The sequence below is a fragment of the Cetorhinus maximus genome, chromosome 8, assembly GCF_964194155.1.
Source record: "Cetorhinus maximus chromosome 8, sCetMax3.hap1.1, whole genome shotgun sequence".
NCBI lineage: Eukaryota > Metazoa > Chordata > Chondrichthyes > Lamniformes > Cetorhinidae > Cetorhinus > Cetorhinus maximus.
The window spans coordinates 30,766,018-30,787,405 of NC_135886.1; the positions used below are offsets into that span (position 1 = coordinate 30,766,018).

The window sequence follows — 21,388 nt, forward strand, 5'->3', positions numbered from 1 at the left end:
GTTTTCTCAAATTTCCATCCACATTAGCACAAGTTCTCTACCTGTAACAGAACCGCTGTCAAAAGCAAATATATGAGGGTGGGGCAAATATAAAATATCTTAAGTGTGTCTAAATTTACGGTTAAATTGCAGCGGCACGTCATCCGCAGTGTGAAACCAGAGTGAGGAGGCACATTTACGTACATAGTTCAGTTTTGGGCCTTCGTTGTGGTGTCTTAATCTTAACAAATAATTGTATCGGATTTGGTAAACCATGGTCTCACATCAAAATGGTTCAGCAGGCAAGGAGGTAGAGATGAAAAGTGGAGAGGATTTTTGTTAAACACTAAATAAGAAACTCACTTTTATTTAACAGACGATGTAATGGAAATAATATATCAGAATGCAGAAAGGTAAGGAACGGAACTGAGAAATACACATTCTTTCTGGCATGAACGAACAAAGATTAGTTGCTGGCATCCAGCTGAAGTTCCCTGTTAGGCTTGTGTATATCAATGAAGACTGAAGACTTGGCCTACTATAGGTCCTGTTTTTACTCAGTGAATTTTCTGCATCTGATTCTCTCAACTATTGTGCCAAGGAGGAAGTGGCTACGCTGACTCAGAGTCACATTTGAAACTGACTCATCTGTTTTCCACATAGCTGTAGTTTGGAACAGCAGTCTTGTCAAGCACTGCAATGTTTTACTATAGAAATCTACTTAATAAATCTTTCTGGCAAGGGAAATATTATGAGGAGCCAATGATCACATGTAGGCTTCCCTTCAGTTTAAGTGGCATGAACTGAAATCTGGAACTTCTAAAGTGCTTAAGATTATACAAATAGTATTTTTTTCCCCAAAATGCCTGCTATTGCAGTGGAATGATTAAATCCCATTATATACCCACATCTCTTTATGGACAGTGTGTATTTGTAAACTCTGGATAAGACTTGGATCACCAATTGATTGACATGGGTGGGGAAATCCCTGCGTATGAGCAACCATGGTTCAAGAGTTATTTCCTGTCCCACTGAAGGCTTGAAATCAATCATAGCAGTTAACTGGACATGTGGGAATGCTGGAAATAGTCTCTCTGCTGAATTAGCACCTCAGAACGAATTTTAAAAGCCACAGTTCAAATTCACTGTTCCAGTTCCACTGTTGTATGTGTGTTGCGTCAACTCTGCTGGCGACCCCGCACTCCTAACTCTTTAACCATGTTGGGGGCGTATTACTAAAGTGTGGATGCTCGGATGCTGCAAATTGCATTGACAAGCATATTTATAGACTGCATACAATTAATCTCAGGTGCAGGTACATCTCTGCTGTCTCTGCATCTTTGCATGCCTTTCTTTAGCTGCTAGTTGTTAACAATATTGAGCATTAGAGTATGTTTTTAAGCATGTGCTACTATGCGCTACATCGTTGAACCAACTAGGCAAAATTGATGCAAACTGAGGTAAACTACCTACAGTGTTTCAGGAAGATTTGCTGTGATCCAGACTAGGATGTGCCTATAGAAATCATAGGTGGTAATGGGGAAAAAACACAGAGAGATACAAAGGAAAGAAAGCACGGAGAATGGCAGACTTACAGAGAAGTACACAGAATGCATTATACAGAGCAGGAGAGAAGCAGAGTTATAGTTATGGGACTGAGACACAAATTAAAATAAAACACATTTCTATAAACAGTTTCACAGGATATCACCAAGCTTTTGTGTTTACCAGCTTTCTAGTACTTAATCCAAGTTCACTGTTAATCACCAACATTCACAACAGGAGAACAGTCATCTCATTCAGTATTTAATTATAACAGAATTAATTTCCAAAGACATCTTAACTGCAAGGTACAGTAATGTGACAATAGCCTAGTCTGAGTTTTCTCCCCCACTACTGGTACCTAGTTGCGCTGAAGTAAATCTGCAGATGGGAGATTCTTTTTGTTGGAACACGATTGGAACTCCACCCTCTTTAATACCTGCCCCATGTTCAATGCATTTACATCAAATGAAGAAAGTGTCAGTTCAATTCTTGGAAAATTGAATATAACAAAAGTATTAATGACATTTCAGTCTCATTTGCACCAGCTCATGTCCTCACCTGTATAAAACTGTACTCAAAGCTGCAGTTATTAATTAGAAGAGCTCAGCAATAGTTTTTGTAGAACATCCAGAAATCTTGGCTTCAAAATTCCTGGGATGCATACCTGGAAAATGGGCCAGAACATGGTGCCTTAATTACACCAACCTTTTAAATTGTTTTCAGTTCTACCCAAATTCCCTACAGCAAGCTCTCAGCAGTACATACATCAGTTCAAACCTAATCCTCTGAAGCCCCTAAAACTTTAATAGAAATCCCGAGGGGATCTAATTCCTTGTCTAGCATCTGGGTGGCTCCAGTATGAGCTGGAGACTTTTACATATTAAAAACAAATGTTTTTCGTTAGCCCAGTCGGGCATGGGATCTTGGGGCAGTGTGCTGAGGCACTGCTGTGCTTTTGGAGGGCTGATCGGAGCACTCCTTCCATCAAACTTGATGTACTCTTACAGGCATGGACGGCCAGCTCCAGAAATGCAAATCACCCTGTCCCCGGGATTACCCATTTCCCCCCACCCCCAACTGAAAAGTCGGTTGACAACTCACCAATGTGAAATCTGGTTGGCCTGTGGCGATACCACGGATGGCCTTAATTAGAGTGGAGTGGGACTTCCGCCCATTGGGAACGGGAATCCCACCGTAGAGAGCTGCTGGCCAATCTGACTGTCCAGCAGCTCTGTAGTCCCAGTAGCGCCAGAAGATAGTAGTGGCCACTGCTGGGACTACAAGCAGTCCCCACAAAGAAGTGAAGATGTCTCCCGGACATCAGATAAGTCACAGAATCACACAGTGCAGAAGAGGCCCTTCGGCCCATCCAGTCTGCACCAACATGTGAGAAACACCTGATGTACCTACCTACCTAATCCCATTTACCAGCACTTGGCCCATAGCCTTGAATGTTATGACGTGCCAAGTGCTCATCCAGGTACTTTTTAAAGGATGTGAGGCAACCCGCCTCCACCACCCTCCCAGGCACCACATTCCAGACTGTCACCACCCTCTGGGTAAAAAAGTTTTTCCTGACATCCCCCCTAAACCTCCTGCCCCTCACCTTGAACTTATGTTCCCTCGTGATTGACCCTTCAACTAAGGGGAACAGCTGCTCCCGATCCATCCTGTCCATGCTCCTCATAATCTTGTACACCTTGATCAGGTCGCCCCTCAGTCTTCTCTGCTCCAACGAAAACAACCCAAGTCAATCCAACCTCTCTTCATAACTTAAATGTTTCATCTTAGGCAACATCCTGGTGAATCTCCTGTGCATCCCCTCCAGTGCAATCACATTCTTCCTATAATGTGGCAACCAGAACTGCATACAGTACTCAGCTGTAGCCTCACCAAGGTTCTATACAACTCCAACTTAACCTCTCTACTTTTGTATTCTATGCCTCGATTGATAAAGGCAAGTGTCCCATATGCCTTTTTCACCACCCCACTAACATGCCCCTCCGCCTTCAGAGATCTATGGACACAGGCATTTTGGGTGGGCACGACTGGGAGACCTCAGCGAGGGGTTGTGGGGGTGGGTGGGGATCGGGTTAGAGAGGCCAAGGGGGGAGGCAAAGGTGAAATACCATCTTGTGGGGTCTGCCCCCTGATGGGCACGGGTTGTTAAATGGATCCAAGCCAGGTGGCAAAGTACAAAATAGGACACAGATTTTTCCTTGTTAGTAAGTTTATTCACAGGATGCAGCATTACAGATTTCTGCCTCCTAACTACCTACCAGTTCCAGCTGACTCTATTTATACTCTTTCGAGTAAACAAGAAACAAATGAACAAATTAACTATTTAACAATCTTTGAAAGGGGCGCTGCAACAAAAAACAAAAACTACAAAGGAAACTTGTGAAATTAAATTATGTTCCCAGAGCTGCTGATGCACCCTCTTTCAACTTTTTTGAGCATGAACAAATGAATTAAAAGGTCAAATTAACGAAAGGTCAAAGTAGGGGGATAACCCCTTGGAGGGCACTGCAACTAAAAACAAAATCTTAAAGGAAACTTACAAAACATTAAATTAAAATGTAATTCTGGGGATCATTGATGCATCCCAGCCACTGCGGTGCCCACTGGCTGCGGAAGGCCTCAACTGTGCTAGCGGACACCGCATGCTCCCTCTCCAGGGACACCGAGCCGTGGAAGAGTCGGGTCGGAGGATTCCCTTGACCGTCTGCTGCCTGAACCTATCAATTGCCAGCTTGGCCAGGCCCAGGAGCAGGCTCACAAAGAGGTCCTCCTCCATTCCCACCCACCCCCCCGCCCTCCACACTGGGTGTCCAAAGATCATGAGCACGGCACTAAAATTCAAGGAGCAAGTCCTCAAGAAAACTGAAAAATGGGTGCAAACAGCCACAACCTATATACACATGGTCCACAGATTTCTTTAGGCCACAGAAAACACAACTGGCCTTGGAATCCATGAACCACCTTACCTCCGGCTGTATGGGACTGCTGCATGCAGCACCCTCCAGCTCGGGTCCTCGAACAAAAGGGGGAGGACTCCCATGTAGGGAGCCCCCCCCCCCCCCCCACCTACTGGGAACCTCCCATGCCATTTGGCTAAAGAGTACGTCGAGGCGTGTCTGGACGGCAGGTGAAGGGCGTGTAGCAGCAGCAGCCATACAGGAAAACCCTCCGCGCCGACCGAGAAGGCTCAGACGGAATTCCCGCGAGATGGCTCCAATTGTGGGGCTCCAGCTCCCGAGGGAGGTTTCAAGACGTGGGGTCAATGTGAAATTCCGCCCAAGCAGGGGTACGCTCAGACCGCACATTTGAGTTGCCTTGAGAGGTGTGTCGTTGGGGCCGAGCACATCCGTTTTAAGCTTTTGGATGACATCGGCCGCGAGCTGGACACCCACCGAGGCACGGCGCGCCAATTTCAATGGTATCATCCAGCCGGCTCCTCCGCCATCCAGCACGTCCCTGACTCTGGTCATCCCGGCAGCCACAGCCCTCTCCTCCGCCGGCCACCTGACGTCATAACGCTGGAGGTGGGCATTCCTGAGCAGCGTTTTCCTGATGACAGCCACTACTCCTGACGGAAATTCCACCAGCTGCTATGGTGAGATTTGAACCCATGTCCCCAGAGCACTAGGCTGACCCACTGAATTACTAATTCAGTGACATCACCGCTGCACCACCATCTTCCCTTGACTCTCTTTAGGTGTTCTCAGTTCTTAACAAACAATGCCCACCACCTGTGTATCTTTAACAACATAATAAACCAACCATTAACAAGGAGACCCCCTCCCCCAAAGGAGGCTCCCCCACTTCTGCCCGACAGCAGCCTGCACTGTCAAAGCTGCCGGGCTGTTTGCCTTGCTTCCACCTTCCCCCGCAGACCAAAAATTTGTGGCATGGGTGAAATGAGGCCCGCAAGTAGCAGTTAATTGTCCGCTTAACCCTCAATAGGCCTGAGGGCAGGTGGGCTGCCTGACACCTTAGCTGCCCACCTTAATACGGGGGAACAGGTGAGGGGTGGGCAGGAAGGCAGCAAGCTGGCCACCTGCTTGATTTTACATGCCCCCTCCCCACCCCTTCAAATACGCCAGCAGGGGGTGGGGAGGAGGGGGGCGTAACATTGACCCCAAGGCTGGGGCTAGATTGGGTTTGGGTTTCTGCCCTGCTGCATTTGTGCCAACACAGCAGGCAATCTCTGTACCCTTATTTCTGGCATTAGTTAGGTGCTTTTCTCTTTTTGATTTTATTCTCTATTATACACTGCTTTACCTTGCTGCTTTTTGACTTTTCCGGCAGGTTATGCCACACACTGCAACCTGATCCACAGTCAAGCTGTGCCACACGGCATCACACTCTCAGTCACTGAGGATTTCAACCACCCTGAACCTTTACTCTAAGAGATCCTACTAGGCTGCGACTTTGGACATGAACATTAGCCAATCAGCAGTGCAACATTCATTAAGCAAGTCACAGGTACATTATTTGCCAGAACCAGCAGCTTCATTTCCTTCCCCATGTATGACAAAGCTGTCAAAACTGACGGTGGCTGGATTTCCTAAGGATTTGAGAGTCATGGATTTTGTTGCCATACTCCCTTCAACGTTGATCCAGAAATGGTAAATTATACGAGGGAGACCTTTCAACCTATTGCACTTTCACCTGCTCTCTAAAGGAGCCCCATTGCTCTACTATCTCTCTATAACTAAAACCTCTCATTCTTAGCATCAAACTTCTGAATATCTTTTGTGTCCTTTCCATGCCATTGATGTCTTTCCTTAAAGCAAGGTGTCCACAATTAGGCACACGGGCTGGATTTCAACTAAAAAGAGAAACAGGCGGTTCGACTCGGATCAGTGGTTAAAGCCTCAAAAATCTGTTTCTTGACTCAAACCCACCTTCAACATACACATTCCTGGCTGGAAGTTGGGTGGGTGACCAATCCGATGCGGGGTGGGTGGGATGTGGCGACTGAAACTTTGATTTCTCGAGTGTTGGGAAATCCGGCAGCTTCACCCGGGAGATTCAGGAGATAAATGTCTTTATGCCTACCTCCTGAATCCAGGTGCCTGCCTGGGGAGTGTCAACAATCAGGCAAACCCACCGATGACCTCCTCCCAAGGCCGATCTTCTGGGATCAGCAACGCACCCGATTGCCCCCACACCCCCCAGTTGATCCCCGGCATAGACTTGTATGCTGCTGTGACCTCCACTGATCAGCTTCCCGCCCTGTGGTCAGGTCCGTTAAAAATTCAGCCCTCTGTTCCAAAAGCAGCCTAACCAGTGATTTGTATGACCCTGGCATAACCTCTTTTATTTTCTTCTCCAATTTAGAAAACTTAGAATCTCATAACAACCTCCAACCTGCCATTACCAAGCCTTTATGACAGCAGTCTAAGTATCCATGGAGGAAACACAGAATTGTCCTTAGGATTTCTGTGATGTTCCTGGAACCTCTTCAAATTCCATGGTGGTGTTAAGCATAATTTGCTTTCTACTAGGGGACTCCTCTGTTCGAGGTACAGTCATCATCTGAAATGGTCTTTCACAATAAATGCACTTCTAACATTGTCCGTTTAAACACAGGAGCTGCGATTTTCTTATCAGCAGGGCTTGACTTCTAATTTGGGATCAGGAACCTGGTGCCCAGATAATTTCTGGGACCTGACCCCACACTGCAATCTTAAATGTAAATGCCCTAATTGGGCCAGAGGCGAGCCCAGCGCTTAATTAGTGGCGTGACCATTACCAGGAGGTGGGAGCTGCCTGCACAGCATGAGTGTCAAGGGAAGATGGCAACCATGATGGAGTCTACCATTGCCTTGCAGAGGAGAGGAGACAGCACCTCGGAGGGCCAGCATCCTCGTGAGCACAAAAGTGACCAAATGGCCAAAATGAAAGATAATTCACACGATCAGGTTCAGGTCCAAAAATATTTCACCATAAAAAAGAACCTTTAACTCTGCCTACTTTGGACCTGATAGCTGTGCACTAATGTGCACGAGACTGTTTGAGTTCAGCAATTTACAAATTTACAATTTACCTTCTTGCCCCCCCTGGCCCATTAACAAGCTCCTCAAAAAGCTTAATGGGCCATTAACTGGAGGCAAGTTCCCCATGCTGCTGCTCCCACTCTCCCTATGAAAGTTGTGTTGCATTCCAGGGGTCCGTGCCTGCAGCTGTTCCCTGCCCCACCGGCATTTGAAAATTCAGCCCACAGGCTCAGCAACCAAGAAGCACTTTGCCTGTTTGTGTCTCCTTGATCCTACCTGTGTGTCACCCAATGCACCCTGAAGAGAAAAAATTTGCAGGGCTATGGGGAAAAGGGTGGAGGAGTGGGACCACCCAAGTTGCTCTTGCAGAAAGCCAGCGTGAAAATGATGGCCTGGATGGCCTCATTCTGTGCTGTAACTATTCTGTGATTCTATGATATGGTAAAAAGTGAATGCAGCAAGCAAGTACGTCACATGTGTAGCTTATGCAGTGTGAATGCACATGGGGATGTGAGTGTATAAACATTTCCAGAAGAAGAAAAACAAAATACTGCAGATGCTGGAAATCTGAAATAAAAACAAAGTGGAAAAACTCAGCAGGTCTGGCAGCATCTGTGGAGAGAGAAACAGAGTTAACATTTAGAGTCCAATATGACTCTTCAGAACTTCCAGATTGGTGTAATAGAGAGTACTTTCCTATTTTAGAGGCATTGATTATAAACAATTTAAATTTTAACACTGCATGAGGAGAAGATCGGTGCAAGTGACTTAGCAGAATGTAGTTTAGGTAGATGTGGCTGAATCTCCTCATCTTGCCTGATCTGGTAAGATCATAAAAGTTGTTTCGGCACCGTATGGCAACGAATGAGTGATTGTGCATGCACTCATTACACCCGCCATCTCCTTCTACTGGTTCTGAGCAGCTCTCATTTTTATCTGTTCTACAAAGAACTGTCTTTCTTGGGATAACCTCCTGTAACAACACTTGTACCCATCTGAATCCGCAATCTAAGGGATTCTGTACCTACAAAAGATGGTGTCGACATTTGAGTGATAATAAATTGGGTGTGCACACCAAAAATGACTCTTGAAGCTGCTACAGTTCTCAAATCCTGCATGACCACACTCTTTCCTGTCCCCCAGTGGGCAAGCTCCCAATCAGAGGTATTTTCAACATCAGCAGGCCCTAATTATCCAAATGGACTGTGACTCACTGAAGATATGCAAACTGATCCGTGACGATGTGCAACCAGCAGCACAAGAGCCGAAGGGGGAAGGTTAGAAAAAAACGTCTGAACACTGTGGGTGGTTAGGATGTGGAATTCTCTGCCACAAATTATTAGTGATTCAGAGTCCAAAAGTACTCTTGAAAGGGAATTGGTTGCATGAAAAAGGGAAATATTAAGGGGCATTGCAAGTAAATGAGAGCGTGGGATTAAATGTTGAAGCCATCATGAAGAAAAGTGCAGACTTGACTGATTATGTGGTTGTTTATAATGCTCTAACATTCTATAATTCTAGAATTGTACCTCTACTGCCACCCTAGTTGCAATCAGCTATCTCAATCCAAAGCTGGAAAAAGTTAAATATTTTCATTGTGCAGATTTTCATTTCATTTGATGATAGAAGGTTGAGCTGTTTAAAGTGACAAAAGCATTTGATAGGGTAATCAAAGAAAAACTAATTCCTCTACTGGGGGAATCTGGAACAAGGGGGCAAAGTCTTACAACTTTAGGTAGGCCATTCAGGAGTGAAATCAGGAAACACTTTTTCTCACAAAGGATAGTGGAAATCTAGCGCTCATTCTCTCAAAGGTTACATGCAGGGTCAATTGAAATATTCAAGACTGAGATCCATAGACTTTTGTTAGATAAGAACATGGATTAAAGACTGGTAACGTTCAGCCATGATCTTATTGAATGGTAGAACACTAGAAGGGGTTGCTTGGTCTAATCCTGTTTCTATGTTCCTATGTTCTAATATTTCTGTTAAGAATATGGAAGGATTCTAAACTAGAAAAGGATATGGTTCTATTTTCGTCGCTTTGCATGTTTAATGTGGTTGTTAGGGATGGGATTGGGGATGGGGGTGTGGACGACTTTAAATCTATTACGGATTTGCAAACCAGAAAATCATCTTCAAAATTGATCCTACTATCCACCAGCACCATACAGAGAGCATATGTTGCTCACAAGATTGGCTTTTTTTCTAACATTGCAGCTTGACTTTTAAGTCTGCTTATAATAGCAGCATGTCTGTGCCTCAAGAGCTAAGCATTTCCCCACATCTCGACAGCTTTCTGTAAGAGCACATTTCAGGACAGATTGAGGGATTTGTTCCCCATTCACTTTGCACTTTTGACACGCTAGTCCATTTTGTGAACTTAAGAAGTTGTAATTAGGAATTGGGGTCCTATCAGACTGGAGAACATATGTTTTGATATTTAAAGTTAACATCCTTCACATTATTCAACAGTTTCATAATCAAGGCCCAGCTCAGATCTTTGGGGCCAGTGGCAGTGGCTATCTTTTGTTATTCTGCAAGGCCAACTTTTCATGATGACTCCTCAGTGGGCACATTAATCACTCAAAACGTTGTCTTCCTAATCATTTAAAAGAAGAGCATTTGGGTAAATGTATGGTGCCCAGTACTAGGATTGACTCCTGTTGTCTCCCTCATATCCCTGTATGCTTAATCCTTCAAGTGAAGTTTTACAGTTGAGCTGTTTCTTCATGAAGATGTTGGTGTTTAATAAGTGTACAATGTAATTGCCTTTGTTTTAAATTTGGAAGTTTGCAATTCTTGCAGATTAAGAGAATACTATGAAAAAGTTGCATTAGGGTTTTTTTTAAAGTGAATGTGCAAAAGTATTCCCAACTCCCTTGGACATTTTTCTGGCATTACCTTTTATGGCACTTAACTATAGGATAACTTTCCTTTAACATACATAAATGTATTCCGTTCATTCCAATTCAGATATCACCATTTCTTTTGTTTTTGTGTACTTTGTATTTCTCTATTTTTCTTTCTTTTTACTGATAAGTCTTACTCTCATTCACTTTCATTCAGTTACACCACAGTCTTGCAAATTGGCCAGGATCCTGTACTGCAAAAGACTAACGTGACTTGGAAGCCAACGTCAGTCAGAGTTTTTTCTTTTACAAGCTCTCTATCCAAATTCTTTGATTGTAACTCTCACTTTTATTTTTGTAGGAAAAGGTGGAACAGGAAGAAGAGGAGCATGCTTCACCAGAGTCCTCAGAAGACGATCAATAAATCTGCAAGACTGGCACTACCTCATTCAACAGATGGCTCATGTCAATAGCTGGACTAAAAATCCTATCACACTGTTCTCATCATAGTCTTAACAGGAGACTACAACAGCACTGGAACACTACAGGACTTTTTTTTCTTTTAGTACAGTTCAAGGTATTTCAAAGAAATTGACATTTAATAAAAGGGTGAAGTCTAAACCTTCAAACTCACATCAATTTTTTTTTTCTTTCAAACTTCTAAGCATTAGTCTTCAGGTTAAACCAGCTAATAGGACCATGCCAATCAACATTTTCATTCTACAAAATATTGTACAATAGGGATTTGTTCTGTTGCTGATGATTCACATAGAAAATGTACATCACATATTGGAGGTGATGACCTTGGCTAACATGAAGATAATTGTAGTGGCTATTATACTGGTACTTCCAAAAGCAATCTTCAAACATTGCCATATTGTAATAGAATGTCAATCCAAGCTTTGCATTGAAATTCCATACTAGCTTGTAGAATGATCATTGCCCACAATATCAAAATGGCTGTTGCATTTAGAGCCACAAAACTATCCACTTTGTATTTACTTTTCTTTCGTGAATCTTTTTTTTTTGTTAATGACACGGCTTAGAATGCCATGTCTTTGGCATGGCTTAGGATTGTGTAGGTAAACCTATGTTAGTCTTTGAAATAGATTATGGTCTCTTATTTTGTAGTCTTGTCTTTCTGAATTTAAGAGGACTAGGCATTTCTCTAGGCTCTATATAATAGTTAACTGTTAGCCTGGAGTTAGTAATTTTTATACTACATTATCAATTAATTTTTACGTTAATATATACCATTCTTTGTGACATGCAAATACATTTTAAGTGACATGCGAAACTTAAAAGAGCAACATTTTATTAGCAAGTACTTTTTCCCTGTTCCTTTGTTTTCTTATTTGAATGCATGTTTAATTTTTCATAATATGAAGCAGCAAAATCTTTCCTACCCATGGAAAAGCATTTGACCAGAGAATCTCTGAACTGCAAGCAAGTGGATTAGGATATGGTTTGTCGGTAAACACACTTGTAGTACAGTAATGTGAGGTTAACAGTGGCCAGGCAAAGATTATTTCCCCTCCTCTGTAGTGACATTTAGTCCAAAAGAACTTGAAAGTTGCATGAGGCAAAATGTCAGTGAGAGAATTGTTTCATCCCAAACTATGGCTGAGATTTTCCGGCCCCATCACTGGTGGGACCCGCCGCGGGCGAGGCGGCGCCCCAGCCAGAGGTCCATTGACTTGCGGCGGGACCGGAAGATCGCGGCGGAGGGCAGGTGCAAAAAATCCCACCCTATAATAGTTTAAGAGTTCAAGTAACACCTGCAAAATAAAAGTTATTGCTTATGGAAACCATAAGAATTCTATTCCTCCATTATCTTAAACTCCTAAATTGAAAGTAATATTGGTTTTATAAATAAATTATGACAGTAATTACACACAACTAAAAACCTTTGCCTGGTCCAGAACGGTTACACCAACAGTTTAGTACCCTACTATCATCTTGTTATTTAACTGACTTTTGTCTGCTTTGTTAACCAATTTGTATTCAAATACACAAAGTTAAGATGGATTTATTGGCCCAATTCAGTGGAAGAGTACAATTGCTGCATTGCTTCTAGTCCATACAATATTTACAGTAATATAAAGATTTATACTCTGGCTACACAGTTTAATTTTTTTTGTTATTATTCAAGTAAGAGAAAGTATCCCTTTTGCTGGATCGTATAGGGTGTCTTTAACAAATTGGATACACTGGCATAGATTTAAAATCCCTTAAATTTCATTGGATACTCAAGTAGAAAGATTGCCAGATGCTGAAAATTTAGCCATGTTGGAGTAGACATTGAATTCAGGCTTAATAAAGGGATAAAAGTGCATTAAAAATTCTACTTTGATTTTTGCTTGTCATACATGTCTGGGTCCTAGTGTCCTAACTTACGACATGCTGAACAATATCAGGACTGATGGTAAAATGGCATCAATAACTGCATCTGGAATACAGTGCTTGAAGTATTAATTGAAAATAAAGTGCTTTATTAAAGTACCTTCTGATATAGATTTGTAATACCTCTCACCAGCTATGATCAAGTTATATTACTAAATATTGCTTTACTGTAACAAACACCAAAGACTAGAGATAAACTGTTATTCTACTTAATCCCTGGTTAGCGATGGCAAATTGTGCTTGTTTAATCAATTTATTCAAATGTTACTTAGACAGAACTCTCAGTTGAACCTAAAGTGGACCAATTTATTGTTGTTATCATGTGTTTTCCTGCATCACATATTCTGGAAGTAAAGCTTTGGTCATAATTAAACAACTGCATACATTTAAATATTTGAGAATATCAAAACATTCATCACAAATTGCTGAGGGACTGATTCTCACTTGTATGGATTTAAAGCATTGTAATAGAACAGAACCAAAGAAATGAATGCCTATTTTCTTTCATTCCTTTTTTAAAATTTAACATTGTGCACAGGTAGTGATAGCTTCAATACATATGCTTTTGTCAAGATGTCATTAGCAGATTATTCCATGTCCCATGATCATGTATCTAATATACAATGAATTACGATCATTACAATAATTTACAATATTGTGCAGTTATAAATGTGGCTTAATGTACAAGCCAATCTGGACCAACAAACAGTTGTTCCATTACTAAAAACTTTTTTCACAGTCTACTGTGATTTCAATGATCAGAATTTTGAATCCATGAAACTCTCTTTTACAAAATATTCAGGCTGTTGAATTGAACAGTTTGAGCTCTGTGTCCTTCCATAAAATTTGAACAAATACTGAGAACTTTTTGCAATGAACAAAAATGACTACCAAATTTCAGTTAACTGCTGTGTTTTCTCCTAGATACTTAACCAAAAAACACACTTGAATTAAATTGGAGCTTGTTAAAGGAAAATATTGGCACTGTTTGGTTGTGATTAAATATCCAGTCTAAGGACAAGCAAATGGGATATTTCTTCTTAAGTGACAAAGATATAAGGAGGCAAATTAAATGGCGCTTAACGTGAATATTCAAATATTGGCAAAGTACAACTTTCTTTACTACTTAAAATGAAATCTGCCTAATAGGTTGTTCAGCAGGAGTCAGTTCATTACTCAGCTTTCATATAATTTTGCAGTATTAGTACTGTATTGAACAGTTGGAACTTCTTTGGTTTCCTTAATCACAACTACCTCTTTTAGTTTCATAGTCTCTCGGTTGGTTGCTGCTGTACACAAAATACAATTCATTTGTGCATCTCCTCAACTACAGTGAATAATGTTGTTTCTGAATTATTGTCTACAGGTTACATGTACAATTCCAGATTGAGAGGAAAAAATAATTGTAAAACTGTTCTGAATTTGCTGCTTACCACGTTGCAAAAAAAAACAGTAAGTTGGTAAAAAGAGGGAGAGAAACAAAGGGGATTTACAATGTAAATGTTGAGTTAATGTCAAGAAAATGTTCTAGATGATCACAAGTAATTTATATGAAGGACACAGGAGGCACATTAAGAACTGGCACCAAGAAAAGAGGTTTTTTTGATGCTTGAATTTCAAACGTACGTAAATTCGAACTAGTAGTCAAAATAAAAGATAGCACTTCTTATTACCAACTAATGATGGTAATTGGGCTGTGACATTCCCAGCACAGTTGATGGCTGGTGGATGGTCATATGTTAATAACTGGCAGGCAAATTTCCCCATGTTAATGTCCATCTCCTTCATTCAGGAGATTTAGGACACCGTGGATGAGAATTTGATAAATATGACAAAGTGTAAATTTCCAAATAAATATTTTAAAAATATTTTCTGGAAAACAAATCATAAATCTAAATGATTGCATCTGGGTTTCTCCCTAAACCTGAATGTTCTCCCCTCCAGTGTGGAAAACTCATATGTAGTCTGTGCAGCTGCCAGTAGTTATATAGTATCTCTTCTGACTGACAATTGAACACTCCATGTGTAACCCTAGTTAGTTAAGAATTGGCAAGCTTTTTGACTATAGTGGGTGTCACTGGTTTTATGTTATAATTGTAATTTAATCATGGATCACTGGATCGTGTTAAGGAGTGCAAACTCTGGCTGATTTTGTTGTCCCAGTGCTCCATTGTAGTACCTCGCCATTGAGGTGAGCTAACTCAGTATAGAACAGGGATCAAATCTAGGATATTGTTCGTCTAGGTAGCTCAGTACCATATTGTGTGATGTATTTGAATGATCAGGAGAGGCTTGCACCCAGTTTAACAATTTTTATTGCAGTAGAGGTAGGACTGAAAGAATGGATAAAAGGAGAAAGTTGTTTGGGGTGTAGGGTTATTGTTACTGATGGCGTGTTTCTGTAAACCTCCTTCCATCCATGTTGGCATTCTGGCAGTCGAAACACTTGAATTCTGCTGACAGTAGTCACAAAGGTGCTTTTGGCAGTAATTACAGTCCCGGCTCCTATCAGTGTAGTGGTGGGAAATTGCTAGTTATTACATTGCTTCACAGCCCCTGAAACTGCCATGATACAAAATGCACGCAAAACATACTAGATGAATGGAACTTCAATATAAAACCTGTAACCCTGGAGTAAGATTTTTTTGTGCAACCTGTGGAATTAAAGTACAAGTAAATTTATAAAGGCTTGTAAATTTGTGGCACATAACAATCAGAAAATATCTTCTTTCTTGCCAACCACATCAAAATCAGTAGGTTCAATATCAAGATATGTAACATCTGTTCTGGTGTTTACTTAGAATTTGTGCTTGTGTGCCACTCTCCTGAGGGTGTTCTATGCCAAAAGGGACAAGAATGAATGCGATGATGTACGTGTTGTATGATTTTACCAACTTACTGTTTGAATTTATGGAATTCAGTGATGTTATGCATCGTATAAGTTCATGGATAGTTGAATGTCAGCGAGGTGATAATTGTTTGATTAAAATAAAATAACGTTCCTGTAGGGATCTCAGTTTTTGTAAGATCACTTGTTATCCAGAGGAGATTATGGCACAGATTTGGATTGTACCTCAGTTAAATAAAAAAACCTGGTTATGTTTAAGGCAACACACACACTTAAGAAAGCCTACCTCAGGACAAATGTTGGTGATCCTGCTGACTTAACACATAGTTTAGAAAGTTCTACTGAAAATTCATTTTTACTGATTAAAGCAAAGAGCAATTGTCATAGAAATATTTTATATTCATAGAAACACTTGAAGCATTGCTTGTGAAAAATTGAGACGCAAATGTGTGCAATTAAGGACACAACAATTATACAATGTTATAAGTTAAATGTTTTCCCACCAGAAATATTATGCATTCCAGTTATTTTTAAATCTAATCTCTTGGCACTCTGTGGGAGTTTGGTACTTTAACATATATACTGATCAATAAATGTGGCAGATGATTTGTACATGAATCCCCTAATTGTGTTTAATTGCTAAAATTCTTGGTCCAGTAGGATTTTTATTTGGATGGTGTTTGGTGCAACAATAAAGTTAAAATTTAGACAAACTGGTATGGAGTTGTGTGCACTTTTAAACCAAAATCACACCTCTGGATCACCATCTGCTGGATTATTCATGATATTACAAGCTGATGCATGAAAATTTTCCTCAGAGCTTCATAAATTGTACAGAATGTTGTAGAACCGAATGACCTAGAATTTTAATAAGGGGAAAAAAAACTGACAAACGATGGTTTATAAAATGACTTTGCTTTGATTTTCTGACAATCAAATACATTATTCCTTGATAACACTTGAATAGCAGCTTTCACATTAAAATACCTCACAGCACTTTACACAATGAATTACTGGGGTGTAGTGAATTGTTATGTAGCCAAAACTTATGGTAATCATGTTCTGATTGTCTTCTTTGGGGACACAAGTCACTAATTTGCACTGTTATTCATCGTCAACAAAACAGCTAACGAAATTAATTAAATGCCCCCTTTAAAATCGCAAGCATATAATAAATACTAAATAGTTACCTCAAAGAAACAGGCTATTCTCAAGCACAGATAACCATACGAACCACTCAAACTTAATTGTTAGTGTCCTTATAACTACAGAATTAGAATTCTTACTTCAATATGGTCTTATGTTGACCATTGACTTAGTGCAGTGTACCCAAGAATCTTATAGCCCATTGTGCCTGTACCAGCTCTTTGAAAACTTTACAATTTAGACCCACACCCCACATTTTTCCCCATAACCTTGCAAATTGGTTGGTTCTCTTCAAATAAATGTTCAATTGTCTTTTGAAAGTTCCTATGCAATCTGATTCCATCAACCTTTCAGGTTGTGCGTTCGAGATCATAACAACCTTCTACATGAAAATAAATTCTCCTTGTTTCCTGTCATTCTTTTGCCAATTATTTTAAATCTGTGACCTCTAGTTATCAACCATTTGCCAGAGAAAATATTCTCTCCCTACTTTATCAAAGGCCCTCCTAATTTTGAATTTCTCTATCATTTCTCCCCTTAACATTCTTTGCTCTAAGGAACAGTAATCCCAGTTTCTCCAATCTCTACATACCTGAAGTTCCTCATCCCTAGTATTATTGTAGTAAACTTCCTTTACAAGGCCTTAACATTATTCCAATACTGCCCAGAATTGTACACGATACTTCAGCTGAATGATTCGTAAAGGTTTAGCATGACTTGTATTTTTGTAATCAGTGTCTCTAAAGCCAAGAATCTCATACACTTTCTTAATTACCTTTTCTATCCATATCCCTCTGCTCTTGCATCCCCTTCAAAAGTAGTACCATTTAGATTAGAATGTCTCTCTGTATTGTTTTCCCCAAAGTAAATCACCTCACACTTAAATTACACCTTCCATGTGTCTGCTCATTTCACCAGTCTATCTCCACCTGAAGTCTGACACAATTCTGCTCACTACTTACAATGTTGTTAAGTTTGAAACTTTGAAATTGTACCTCCTATACAAAAGCTTAGATCATTTATATATAAACAAGAAAGCAATAACCTTTAAGGACATTGTCCAGCCAGAAAAACATGCGTTCACCACTAATCTCTGCCTCCTATTGCTCAGCCAATTACATAGCCAAGTTCTCACTGTCCTATTTTTGTAATAAGTCAGTCATGTGGAACCTTATCAAATGCCTTTTGTAAGCCTATATATCCACAATTTACTGCACTAATTTCAACAAGTTTCTCTGTTACTTCATCAAAGAACTCAATCAGGTTAGTCATATGATTTAATAAATCTGTGCTGGCTTTCACTTATTAACCCATACTTCTTCAGAAGAACAGAGGAGGCTGAGGGGAGACCTAATTGAAGTCTGTAAAATTATGAGGGGTCTAGATAAGGTGGACAGAAAGATCCTGTTCCCCTTAGTTGAGGGGTCCATAACCAGGGGGTATAGATTTAGGGTAAGAGAAAGGCGGTTTAGAGGGGATTTGAGGGGAAGTTTTTTCATCCAGAGGTTGGTGGGTATCTGGAGGCCACTCCCTGAAAGGGTGTTAGAGGCTGAAACCTTCATAACATTTAAACATTTCCATAACCTACAAGGCTATGGACTAAGAGCTGAAAACTGGGATTAGGCTGGATGGCTATTTATGGGCTGGCACAGACATAATGAGCCAAATGACTGCCTTCTGTAATTTTTTATGATTCTATGAATTAATTTTTGACTTTGACAATGACCTCATAAATTTCCCACCACTGACGTTAGACTGATTGACCTGTAGTTATCAGGTTTATCACTCTCCCTTTTTTTGAACAGAGGTATAACATTTGCAATCCTCCATTATATATCTAAGGAGGACTGAAAGATTGTGGTCAGAGTTTCTGCTATCTGCGCAGTAGCTTCCCTCTGCAACCTAGAATGCACCACATCTATATTGGGAGACTTTTATTTGTTCATGAAATGTGAACATTGCTGGCAATGCCAGAATTTGTTCCTCTAATTACCTTTGAGAATGTTGTGGTGAGCCATCTCTTGAACTGCTGCAGTCAATGTGGCGTAGGCACACCCATAGTGCTTTTAAACAGGGATTTCCAGGTTTTTGACCCAGTAACAGTGAAAGAACAGTGATATTGTTCCAAGCTAGGATAGTCTGTGATTTGGAGGGGAAGTTCCAGGTGGTGGTGCTCCCTTGTTAACTTGAAGTGATGCCAACCTATTTAGCCTCACCTTTCTATCCTTTTTTTTGATCCTATCTAATATCTCTTAGTCTGTTCTCCTTTACTTCCATATTAACTTCATCTTCATTTGTGAAGACAAATGTAAATTACTCATTCAGTGTACCTCAGTCACGCCCTCTGCCTGTGTAAGAGGATTTCCTTTTTTGTCCCTAATGAACCCTACTATTCCTTTGACTATTCATTCTTATATTTAATCAAGATTTTGAGGTTTCCTTTTACGTTACCCTTTAAGCTTTTCTCATATTCTTTCTTCATCCTTCTTCAGTGACCCCTTGCACACTCTACATTTTGTCTGATTTTCCTATTGTCTTCTTTACCTGACATTGTCATAAATTTTTTCCTAATTTATTTTAACCTCTATTTTGTTGTCAAGCAGAGCGCTCTGGCTTTAAATGCCCATCTTTCCTCCTTTTGTGAACATGCTTAGTCTGAACATGAAGCATCTCCCCCTTGAAGTCCTTTCACTGCTCATTTACATTACTCCTTCACCATATACACTTGTTATGTCTATAAACAAAATCACACAAAGACTGATTTCTCAGTATTGTGCTCTAAAAAGTGTTTTAGTGCTAAATTAAAAATTGATACAAATCATCTTAGAAAATTCTTTGCCAATTTTCATAAATAACTCTTTGCGTTCCTCTTATTATGCACAATCTCCAAACTCAGCTGTCTCCAGGACTGTGGAAATATTATTTTGAACTGGCTTTGGGGAGACCTATGGAAGTGCCATGTGTTGACTTACCTACAGGTTTTCATTCCCTTCCAATAGCAGAATTCTTCTTCACCTCAATAATATAGCTGGAGTCAGGAACTCAAAAACCTAGAGAACTCCACATAATCTCGTGTGCCAAGGTGCGCTAATGCACTGAAATAATAAAGAATAAAATCAAACCAGAGTGACTGTTGCATTTCATGGCTTAAAACTTAAAAATTTAACTTACCTTTTCACAGAATTATCGAATGGTTACAGCACAGATGGAGGCCATGTAACCCATTGTGTCCGTGCCAGCTGTTTGCAAGAGCAACTGGTCTAGTCCCACTCCGCTACCTCTTCCCCTGCAAATTTTCTCTCTTCGAATAATTTTCAGTGTTAATTCCAAATTCCAAAGCCCTTCTTCGTGAAATTGAACTTTTTCACAACCTCAGTGGCATCATTAATCCTGCACAAAAATTACTACCAGTAGTGCGATATTGGAAATATATTTTTCTCTCCTCCTGTCCTACCGATGTTAACTCCTTCCTGGGCTAAAGTTCTGCAGGCACCAGCTCCCCAGTGGCACGTGGTCCAAGTGATGTTTATTCTTGTGTGAGTTTGATAGCAGGCTATTTGACTGCAGCAAACATCACAGCTGAGCCAGTTCCTATTGTCATCTGACATCCAGTAGGGGATGCTAGACAGTAATCAGAGCCAGGGATCAAACCTAGAACCTTCCTGATCTGTACTGTGAAGTTACTAACCAAAAAAAAATCACTGCACTAATGGGAAAGCTAAATGAAATATTTTTAACTTTTATTTATTAAATAATAAATTTATCAACTTCAGGTAACCCTGAATGTAAATATTATATATCATGCTGAACTGAACCTTGAGAAAATTAAAGATTTCTGTCAATGCACCCTAAATTTTCTGCTTTGGTTTACATATGCTGTTACATTGAAATGTATTTCATAGTTTTCCCATCTAGATGCCTTAAATAACCACAACCCATGTTTTGTGATCCCACTGAAAGTAACACATTCTTCACCATCAATATTTAAAACTTGCACAGATTTTTAAAAGCCATGTGTTATTTACAGCTTTCAGATTGAATATATTTGAAAAACAATCATGAAGTTATGATTCCAAGACCAAAACATGAAGAAATGTATCCTATAACACCTTAATGAGGCATACCCAGACATGGATGAATGGTTTTAGATTAAAAGTGCCCAGAGGCTTTCAAATCTAAATAATAGTTTTGTTAAGGCGTTGCAGGATATATATATATTTGCATGTGTCATTGTAAGCTGGGAACAGTATTTTGTGCTTGAGTGATAAAGATTAGGACTCAACATTACACTGTACAAAGATTAGTGTGCACAGAATTAACCTGTCATTTGCAGTTCCTTTGACCACTATATCAATGGAATTTGTATTTGACAGGTTATTATCCCCTGAGCAAAGGAATGCATTCATACGCTAATCTTTATACCGCAGATATTTTAAGGCTGTGGTGTCATCTAGAGTGGAAATATTGCTTCTGCTTCTATATGGTGCACTTTGAACATTCATAACATTTCCTGACTCCGCCCCGCCTTAACTATTCTACAGCTGAAACCCTCATCCATGCCTTTGTTATCACCAGACTTGACTATTCTAATGCAATCAAGACTGGCCTCT

The 21,388-nt window shown here is 40.4% G+C and overlaps 1 protein-coding gene across 7 annotated transcripts in view; it reads left to right on the forward strand.

Annotated features, from left to right (window-relative positions):
- The window catches only part of LOC144683541 (high mobility group protein HMG-I/HMG-Y-like), a 114,409-nt gene extending 98,159 nt beyond the window's left edge, over positions 1-16,250 (forward strand). For 6 of the 7 annotated variants that reach the window (XM_078546649.1, XM_078546650.1, XM_078546644.1 and 3 more), the window contains one exon: positions 10,743-16,250. In XM_078546649.1, coding sequence (XP_078402775.1) covers positions 10,743-10,854 — 112 coding nt within the window. In that variant the 3' untranslated portion in view covers positions 10,855-16,250. The remainder of the gene's footprint in view (positions 1-10,742) is intronic. The other variant, XR_013577287.1, reaches the window with a different exon arrangement.
- The last annotated feature ends 5,138 nt before the right edge of the window (positions 16,251-21,388 follow it).